Source organism: Chrysochloris asiatica, unplaced genomic scaffold (assembly GCF_000296735.1).
Source record: "Chrysochloris asiatica unplaced genomic scaffold, ChrAsi1.0 scaffold00011, whole genome shotgun sequence".
Lineage (NCBI taxonomy): Eukaryota > Metazoa > Chordata > Mammalia > Afrosoricida > Chrysochloridae > Chrysochloris > Chrysochloris asiatica.
Window position 1 is genome coordinate 24,656,441 of NW_006408529.1, and position 10,713 is coordinate 24,667,153.

A 10,713-nucleotide genomic window follows, 5' to 3' on the forward strand; every position below is an offset into this window, starting at 1 on the left:
AGAACTTCCTTTAGGATGTTTTCCATAGCAGGGTTGGCTTTGACAAAATCCTTTAGCTTCTGTTTATCGTGGAATGTTTTGATTACACCATTGTATTTGATTGACAGCTTTGCTAGGTAGAGGATTCTTGGTTGGCAGTTTTTTTCTTTCAGGATTTTATGTCTGCTCATTGCCCTCTTGCCTGCATGGTTTCTGTTGAGAGATCTGAGCTTAATCTGATTTGCTTGCCTTTGTATGTTACATTTCTCTTTTCCCTGGCTGCTTATAGAATTCTGTCCTTATCTTTGATTTTGGAGAACTTGATTATTATATGTCTTGGTGATTGTGTTTTAGGGTCTCTCCATCCTGGGGTTCATTGAGCTTCTTGAATGCTTATCTTTTTGCTTTTCAGGATGTTAGGGGAAATTTTCTTCCAGAAGCTTTTCAACTATCTCCTCTGTGGACTTGTGTGATTCTTCCTGTTCTGGGATGCTGATAATTCTTAAGTTATTCCTCTTCATGTTGTCCAACATGAATCTTAGGCCTTCTTCAGAGTTTTTTATCCTTTTTATGCTTGCCCTTCTATCTTAGTAGTGTTGAGAGATTTATCTTCTAGCTCCCTAGTTCTGGCTTCTATCTCTTCAATTCTACTCCTTTGCCCTTTCAAATATATTATCCATTTCTGATATTCTATTATTAATCATTTGGAACTCTTTCTGTAGGTTTTGGATTGTTTCCAATGTCCTATCTATCTTATTTGATTGTTCCTGTATCACTTTCCTGACTTCTTCCTTATTTTTCTTAACTCCATTGTATAGTGTTTTGATACATTTTATAATCATTTTTCTGAATTCATTCTCAGGCATTTCCAAAGCCTGACCTCCTTTCAGTATGGAATGCAGATCTGTTTCCAGTTCATTTGCCTCAGTCACTTTGTCACGTTTCTGGACATGTGTTAATATGGGCATCTTCTTCTGTTTTTTGGGCATATTTAGGAGTTAGCTGTGGCATTAATACTTAGAAGGGTATGTATTTTGGTATTTTTTTATCCTTTCTGATTGCCTCCAGGTAGATGTGATCAGAAAATGGGCTTCCATTTTCACTCTTCTTCCTGAGAAATTTTAAGATGCCACTATTGGTCATTGTGACATAATTCAGGATTTAATTTTTGGCCTATTTCCTTTTTTGTCTGCCTGTCCCACTCCACAACCCCTATTCAGGCCTTTTTCCTTGTGATAAACAGTTCAGGGCCAGTTTTGGCTGTTTTGTCCTGCCATTTGGTTTTAAGTGGAAACTGTCCTTTCCAAATTTTGAGCAGATCTGTGCGCATGCACAGTAGAACCCTCCGGGGGTGGGGGCAGGGTGTCCACCAGCTCAGACACCCCCTCTAATCACCAGAATGGAAGTGCGTAGCCAGTGAGAGACTAATGAACAGATTCAAGAAAATAGAGTGTCCACACCTTTGTCTCTGCAGTTCTGTTAGTCATCCTTGACAGCTCTGATCCTTCCCCCGCTCGGTCTTGCCCAAGATGGTGCCTCCAAGAGCAGCTGTGCATCTTGGATTAGACAGCACTGGATTTCTTGCTTCTGCTACATATTCCCCTGGCTGTAAGACTTCCAACCTTCTAAATATTCCTTTATATGTGATTTAGAGTTCTGGGACTATCCCCTGAGCCTGCTTGGTCTGGTATTCTGTGTTGTTACTGATGGAGCTCCTCACTGCATGTCTACCCTCTCTACCATCTTGTTTGTTCTCTCCTCATGTACTCTTTATGTAATGAATTTGGTTTCTCAAATGGTGGGGAGGCCTGCAGATTACTTAGTAACCTTGTTGAGACAATGACCTTCCTTCCAGCGGAGCTAGAGCCCTTCTTTAAGGAGCTTTGGTAGCATAGTGGTTATGAATTGGGCTGTGAATTGCTAGGTCAGCAGTTCGAAACTACCAGCTGTTCTGTGGGAGAAAGATGAGGCCTTTTCTGTTCCCGTAAAGATTTACAGCCTCGAAAACCCTGTACAGGGCCACTATGAGTCGGAACCGACTCCATGTCACTTAACCACAACAGAGCCTTTCTTTACATACTACACCCATACCGGAGCTCCTTATATATGCCTATAGAAATGTTTTAAATTTAAAATAATAAAAGCACTGAGAATATAGACTTACATAGAAAAGACCTTTGATATAAAAAATTGATATAAAAGAAGCAACAACAACAGTGAAATATTTGCTTAAAATATTCAGTAATGTTAGCTGGGTACCATAGTCTTATGACAAAGGAGGTGGTTGTTCATAGAGGCAATCAGTTACATACTCCATATCCTCCACTTATTCCTGACACTCCTTTTTCCACTCTTGCTCCAAGTGAATAGAGACAATTGTTGTGCCTTCGATTGTCCCTTGCACACTTGTAAGTCCCCAGGCAGTATGCATAAAGCTACAAGGTAGAACAGAAATACTCAACATTTTATTAGGTGTATTAACTGGGATATCCTATGAACTCTAAACCTCCAAACCAAGAAACCAGATCCCATGAGGTATTTGATTGTATATAAGCAGCGATTCTTTTTTGGGTTTTTTTTTTTTTTTTTGGTCATTGGAAATATGTCTGTCACACATCTTTTGTCAATTTAACTTTATACAGATTGACAGTTTATTGGCAGCAGTTACAATAATTGGCTGTTAAGCCATATCTTGATCGATGCAAGTTTTCTGTCACCATTAACCCTACAGCTGCTCCTCAGAAGCCCTATACAGGGTTGCTATGGGCAGAAACTGACTGCACAGCACTTAACAGCAGCAACAAATTAACCTCCTGCTCCTCATCCCCCACCCCTGGTAAACTCTGATAAACTTTGGTCTCAATACATTTGCATTTTCTTACTATTTTATGTAAGTGATGTCATAAAAGATTAGTCCTTTTGTGATTGTATGATTGGCTTATTTTCTCAGCATATTATCTGTAGCTTGTATCAAGTGTTCATTTCTCCTCCTGGCTGACTAGTAGTCCATTGTATGTATGTACCAGGGTTTGGTTATCCCCTCATCGATTGATGGGCATTTAGACATTTCTACCTTTTGGTTGTTGAGAATAGTACTGCATTGCACATTAGTGGAGAAGTCTCTGAGTCTTTGCTTTAAAGTCTCTTGAGTATATACTTAAGAGTGAGCTGCTGGGTCAGATGGAAGTCCTAGTTTTAGCTTTTTGAGAAACAGCTACACTTTCCCATAATGGTAGTACCATTTTGCCTTCCCACTAGTAATGGATAAGGATTCCAATTTCTCCACATTCTCGCTAATATTTGTTATTTAAAAAAAAAAAAAAATCTTAGCCATCCTAGTGACAGTGAAGCGGTATTTCATCATAGTTTTGATTTGCATCTCTCTGATGACTAATTATGCTGAACATCTGTTCAAATCCTTTGCCCATTTTATGATTATCTTTTTGTTGTAAAATTTTTACACATATTTTGGGTATTAGATTCTTGTCAGATTTCTAAAAATATTCTTCTGATTGGTAGCTTGTCTTCTCACTTTTTTGGTAAAATCTTTTGACGAAAACTTTACTGCTTTTTAAATTGAGCTCTTATTTTGGAAGACTGATGAAATTAAAGGCAATGTCACTGTGTTTGGAGAACCCATAATCTTTTGTTTTTTCCACTTTTAATTGAGAATTAGGTGAAGGTTTTAAGGTTTTACAGAGCAAATCAGTTTTCCACTCAAACAGTTCATACACATTTTGTTTAATGCCATTGATTGCAATTCCTAGAATGTAAAATAGCACTTCTTCCTGTATTTCCTGCTACCATTCCTCTGAGAAGCTACAGTTTTATGGCTCAGTGGAGGTTGAATTTTTTTCTAATTATTTTATGTGAATTAAAAGCATACTAAGAATATATCTTACAGACAATCTTCTTCCTAATAAAGAAGATACTTTATGGAAAAAAGGGAGATTAAAGTTAAGCCTCTAAAATTTGAGCAGAGAATTAAGCATATAGCATTAAATATTATGGGAATATAAATGAAGAAAATGTGATAATTAGTATCAGGCAAATGAGATAAGTGTTATTAAAGTCTGATACTTGGTGTTACGACTCTAGGTTAGATAGAGATGTTTGGATTTTTTAATTAGTTGTAAATATTTATCTTCTCCCATATTCCTTATGATCATTAACAACCACAACAACAAACAAATGATTTTTGCAAACATTTCCTAGCATCTAAAAAACTCTGCACAGCATATGCTAGGATCATGTCTAGAATCATAACATTGTTGTTCCAAAAATCAATTCATTAGTTTTAAAAAGAAAGTAAAGACAAATTTATCCATAGGCCGAAATGAAACTTGTGATGGTGTTTGAATATATTGTGATGTTACTACATACATTAACCTGCCAAAGACTAACCTCATTCATGTCATTTGTTTTTGAAGCGTCACTAAAGCCTACTACATGAATTATTTGTTTCATTGTTTTTCTTTATTTGAAGGTTTTTAAAAGCTCTTCTGCTTCTTAAATTTTTTTAAAATTCTTCCTTTTCTGACTATGTGACTGTTTGTTTAAAATGAAAATGCAGAAACATTGTAAGGAAACATAGAAATATATTCCCGCCTCTCGGGGCATTGCTGATAGTGTGGTGTATTTGCTTTAAATATTCTTTTTTCTTTTTGTTAAAAGTTAAAATCATATTATGCATAATAGTTTTAAATCATTGGTTTGGGGTTTTTTTAATTTGATACCCCAACACAAGTTTTGCTTCACTTTATAAAAAACCCATCGTATACCTAATTTTTAAGTAAAATTCCCTTAACTTTTATTCTCTACTGTACTTGATGGCCTTATTATATTTCTTTTTTTAATCTTTAGACTTTCCCCCTGTGTTTAATGTAATACCATTAGTTACATAGTATCACACAAGTGATACGAGCTGGTCAAATAAGCAATTTTTTTAATCTTTGCTTTTTCTTCTAAGAAGTGTATGTTATTAAAGCAGATGTAGTCAAACCATAGCTGCTTATTTGATTAGTTCCATGAATAAATATGTGGGAAGTGTTCAGGGCACTGCCTGACACATAGTAGATGATCTAGAAAAGTAGATTGAGTTAATGAATTGTCAGGGCAGCCAGCACCTTTGCTTTGGCACCTTTGTCCTAAAATTGCCACCAGGGGGCAGACTGTATTAGAGAAATAGTTGAAACCCAGCTTGAGCCACTTCTTCAGGTCTTTATTATACCTTCCTGCTTTTGTATGTGTAGACTTTGCAAATAAAAACAAACGTTACTTGATATTTCCTTTTCTTTCTGACTGGCACTATTTCTCTTTATTCTTGCAAAATCTGGTTCTGCTGTTAAAGAATAGCATTAGCAAAATTATTTTAGCATGTATCGTAAGCTTAGTAAAAAATTTTAATACATATGATGAATTGCTGAGTGCTTTGCCATTGTCTTCTTTTGGCTAGTCTAGGCCTAAGTATTACCTTTTTTATCAAAATAGTGTAGAGTTTACTTAAGCAGTCTAATCCAAACTTCCAACATATGGGATATTAGGCTTGTTTTTCATAATATACATATTTGACTCTGTTCTCCTTATAATTTTAATGCTGATTGGTAATTAGGATTTTAAACATCTCTTTTGGAGGCAGATGATGGCAATGATTTTAGTGTGTAGAATGTAGAAGGACAAAATGTTTGTTAAATAATAATAAAATGAAAAGGCAACACCTAAGTTTTGTTTTTCTTGAATTCAGTTCCTACATTATTTATGCTTTGTTGCCTTGGGTACAGTGTATTTAGAAGACCCATTGTCTGTGTAAGAACAAATTGTATCTTCCACACAGCTAGCTCTTTACAGGTTATGGGTTTATGTCTCTTGTTGACAAGCTCAAAAATGGTAGACTGACTTGTTGGTTGAAGAGGAAGGAGAATTATTCACAGTTTCCTTTCCTGTATAGTCCCATCACTCTTCATACCCTAAATGCTCTGTAGAAATTCTGAAAATATAACTGATTTCTACCCATTTTAATAGCTTTGTTTATTGTTTACACTTATTTTTGTTACTTACTTTGAGGCTTATTTTGAGGAAGTCTTAGAAACATATTTAGATAATTTCTTGCAGATTGTTTTGCTATCCTATTTAATATTAATAAATGTCTTGGAGCCAACTTTGTTAGAGGATGAGAATTTGGGTTATTTCTGGTTTAATAGGTGAATTTTGCTTAAAAGAACATATTGCTGGTATACTTATTGTTGTTGTTGAGTGCCGTTGAGTTGGTTCCAACTCATAATGACCCTGTAAAGTATTTCCAAGGAGCAGCCAGTGAGTTTGAACTGCCAACCTTGTGGTTCAAATCCACTTGCAGTCCAGTGATTTATCTTATAGTGCCTCATCTTTTCATTATTATTTTTCAATTTTGCTATTATATTTTATCTAATTTACAAACCACTCTACTGGAATAAAAAAATGAAAGACAACAGTAAAAGATACATATAACCTCTCCTTTCTCCAAATTCCTGTTCTCAAAACATAGCTGTAAGAGACCACCTGATTAGAATCCTGCCTAATCTGATTGACTACTTTCTATTCCTGTGAAATGATTGTATTACATCTGGTAGAGAAATTGCTTTAACCTTTTGTTGTTGTTCATTAGTGAGGTTCTTAGTTCAATATATATAGGTTTGCATGTCAAATGTCTGAGGAAAGATACTCAGAATTATTAATATGAATATAAGTAATCTAAGGTTTTTAAACCAGAGCAGAGATTTCTTCAATGAAATCTTAATGTTTTTCTTGTAACACTAAATAAACATGAGACACTTGAAATAGTTAATTTCCTTCAAGGATCTTCCAAATAGTTGCAGGATCCATGACATAATTGGCTGTTATATAAAGCTCATAAGACCACCCACTTTCTCCTCCCCTTCACCATCTCCGACGAGAACCATAACAACCCCATAAGCATGGATGATGTGATGTAATTCTGAGGCTGCTTGTTTCTGGATTCCAAGAGGAGATTGTGTTCAGTGGGAAAGCACGGTTTTGACAACATCTGGGAGTGGAAACGGAAGCCAGAAACATTTGGATACCTCTGGGGTTTTTCTGTGTTTTTTTTTTCCTTTTCCTCTATTGTGTGTATTTGATGGAATGACATTTGCTCTTTAGGCATGTTTTCTATTGCTGTATTTCTTGGCCTCTGAGATTCTTGAGTTTAAAAAGACAGTATGTGATAGTCTCTGGAAGCTGATTCTTCTGTGAAATCTTTCTACCTGCTCTGAAGACATGTTGTTGTCTCCCAAATTCTCCTTATCCACCATCCACGTACGACTGACTGCCAAAGGATTGCTTCGAAATCTCCGGCTTCCTTCAGGGTTTAGGAAAAGCACTGTTATTTTCCATACAGGTTTGTCTACTTAGTGTTTCATGGGGACATCTTGATTAACTCTGTAGCTGTTTGTCAGAGATTTTCTAAGGGGCTGGATATCTGGGGGAAGAGAAAGCTCTTACTAATGGGAGAACTAGGTTTGAGGTGTCAAATTATGTGCAGTTTTCTCTTCTGTTTCATCACAGGAGTGTATGCTTGTACTGTTTCTAAGCAGATGTGAGCTTTGTGTTGCAAAATTGTTACCTCTGTGCTCCCTAGCTCTTTTTATCTTGCACAAGCTGCATCTGTGAAAATGAACACCTGTTAAATTGCATTGTTCTTATAGTGATTTTGAAAATAACACAAAGGTAAATTAATACTATTTCTCTTTTCCTTAAAGAAGAAAAGAAAATGAGAGGATATTTGTGGTTTTTCAGTAGTTACTGAGATTATGGTAGGTCACTTACATCTACTACTAAAAGATTCGGTATTTGAAACAAATTCAGAAGTAAATCATCCAAATATGCATGAGGTTGTGAGTGAACCACAAATTTCATTTTCTAGTTTTCATAGTGAGACTGTATGGAATCACAAAATTCTAACTCGGATGCTGTTGTTTGTTTCTACTTACTTTTTATTTTGTGTGCCTAACTTGGAAATAAATTCTGTATTTTTAAACCCAGCTAGTCACTTAGCAACAACAAAAGTCATATTTAGGAAGTTTAATTAGCCCTTATTGCTACCTCTTGCACTAGATGATAATTACATCGATGGTAAATTAAGTTGATTTTATTCTGTAGCAACTAGGGTGCTATTATTATATTTGCTTTTGGTTGGTTCATGTTAACTGTAATAGGATTGTTTTGCCAAGATGTAAATAGAGGATTTTGTTTGTTTGTTTCATGTGCCTGCCAGCCTTTATGTGTCTTGTTTTTCACTGGGCTCATTTCTGTCCCTAGTGATTTTTTTTTTTTTTTTTTTTAATTCCGAGCTGACTGTTTTTGGCTTTCCCAGAGGCATCTGCCTTTTCTGTGAGATAATGCTTATTTTTCCCAGTACCTCTTTCTCATGTTTCATAACGCCCCTGGACCTGTCATTTGAGTCTGGCTTCCCCTCTCAATCTGAACTGACAAATGAAGGTGAAGGAGATAAACTGGGAAATACACAGAGGTGCCTCCTCTCCCAGCTGAAATGCCACTGTAACTCTTTCAAACTGAAAAAAATAAAAGGGTGTGAGAAAAAATAATAAAAGGTTACCCTGTGCTTGAAATAATTCATAAATTTCATTAATTTATCTTAAAGCAAACATCCAGTAGCTTCTTTTTTTTTTTTTATTGACTCATTATTTTTTAGTAAGGCAAGCACGATGACTACATATGTTAAGCACTGGATTTCAAACCATAAAGTCCATGGTTCAAACCAGCCAGCCGCTCTATGGGACAAAGATGAGACTTCCTGATCCCGAGATTTAAAGCCTCAGAAACCCTATATAGGGTCACCATGAGTTGAAATCAACTCAACAACATATTTAATAATGCATAGTTTTACTTAAAAGAAAATCAAACAGTAAAGAGGTTGTTGCTCAGTTGAATTAAGCCTCTTTCCTACCAAGGCCCCTTGCCCTCTTCATGGAAGCTGGAGGTTGACACTGAGAGTAACTTTCTCATCATGTGGTGGTGGTGGTGGTTATGTGCTGTGGAGTCGGAACCGACTCACAGCGACCGAGGCCTGTATACATCTTTCGCATCCTTTTTTGTTACAAATGGAAGTATACCATATACATGCTTCTAAAAGTTACTCTCTGGTAAATCTTAACAACCGCATATTTATGTCCCCTTTTGAACAGTCATCTCAATTTGGATGAACCATGATATTTAATTAGTCCTTCATTGGTGGACATTTCAAGTTGCTTGCCAAATTTTTGTGAGTCACATAGCTTTCTAGGGCAGCTTAAGCAAAAGAAGCAAAGGTTTTATTACCAAAGTTTGGTTGATAATGATGTTTTAGGCACATTGTATTTTTTTGTGTTAATATTAAAGATTTTAAAGATTTTAAAGCTAGAGTATGCTTAAAGATGATCTGGTCTAATTTACCTAATACTAGGAATTCCAATGCCCAGAGAAGTTAATTAACTTTTCCAAAGCACATAGTAAATGATGGAGATGGGCCTTAAACCTGGGCTCTCTGTTTAGCATTTGGTTGATGGATTTTCCTGACTATCAATTTTTCTGTAACTCTGCTAGACTGAGTGAAATGCAGTGATAGAAGAAGAATATTGTGTGTGAAAAGCATTTTTAAATTCTGTAAAGAATATAGTTAAACTAAGATCCAGGAAGAAGCCTTTGTAAACCTTATCCATATTGAGTGCAGGAAAAAGATAAGACTTTCTACTCCCGTAAAGATTTACAACCTCGGAAACCCTACACAGGTTTGTTATGAGTCTGAAGTGACTTGAGGACACACTACCACCACCAACCATCCATATTACATAATTTTAAGGCCTGAGAGATCTTCCAATAAAGAGGATATTAAAGTCATCACGTTATTCTTACATGTGTGGGCTGTAAGCAGTTAACTTAATTTGTATTCTTAATTAAGGAAGGTAAAACCTTCAGTAGCTGTGGTGTTGATCTAGATTTCAAGAGTGCTAGTTTATAGCCTTGGTTCTGCTAGTAACTAAGTGAATAACCTGGATCACTTAACCTCACTGGGCTATAAAAGAAGGAAATTAGGTGAGATGATCTCCACACCTCTTTAACTTCAAATGCTGTGAATTTTCTGCTGTGGGTTAAAAAAAACACACACTTGGATATAGTACTGATGCCTACAATTTCACCTTGTTTTTAAGTGTCGTCAAGTCAGTTGCAACTCATAGCAACCCTATATAGGGTTTCCAAGGAGCAGCTGGTGAGCTTGAACTGCTGCTGACCTTGTAGTTCAAACCGCTTTGCAGTCTGGCACATTAACCCACAGCGCCACACCAGGACTCCACAATTTCACCTTATGTGAGCTAATTCTCTCTCTGTCCTCCCTTCTCAAACTCATCATGTTCTCCTGACTTACCTGTATCTCTTCATGGCACCAGGATTTCCCCTTACCAGGTTTTGAAACCTCAGTCACCTTTGAATAATTATTCTTCCTCTTTTATCCATAACCAATTCTAAGACTCTTCTTTGAAATCTCCATTTGTTTTAGTGCCCTCTGCCACTACCCTGTTTCATACTTCATTAAGTCGGAACATTTAAAATTCCTGTTCTTAAAGTAAAGCATGGTCAAATATTGACAATTTCTTATCATTCAAATTATTACTTTGGTTAATATGGAGGACTTTTTATTTGGTCTCTGCTAGGCTTTCTGCTCCCGTAAAGATATACAGCCTC

General features: G+C 36.1%; 1 protein-coding gene across 4 annotated transcripts in view; it reads left to right on the plus strand.

The window, feature by feature from the left end:
* Positions 1-10,713, plus strand: part of MTUS1 (microtubule associated tumor suppressor 1) — a 158,889-nt gene that overhangs the window by 91,684 nt on the left and 56,492 nt on the right. Inside the window, exon 1 of one of the 4 annotated variants that reach the window (XM_006834464.1) lies at positions 7,252-7,372. The exons of the other annotated variants lie outside the window; for them this stretch is intronic. Within the exon in view, the coding sequence (XP_006834527.1) occupies positions 7,252-7,372 (121 nt within the window). Of the gene's footprint in view, positions 1-7,251; positions 7,373-10,713 lie in introns of those variants that run through there. 4 annotated transcript variants of the gene reach the window in all.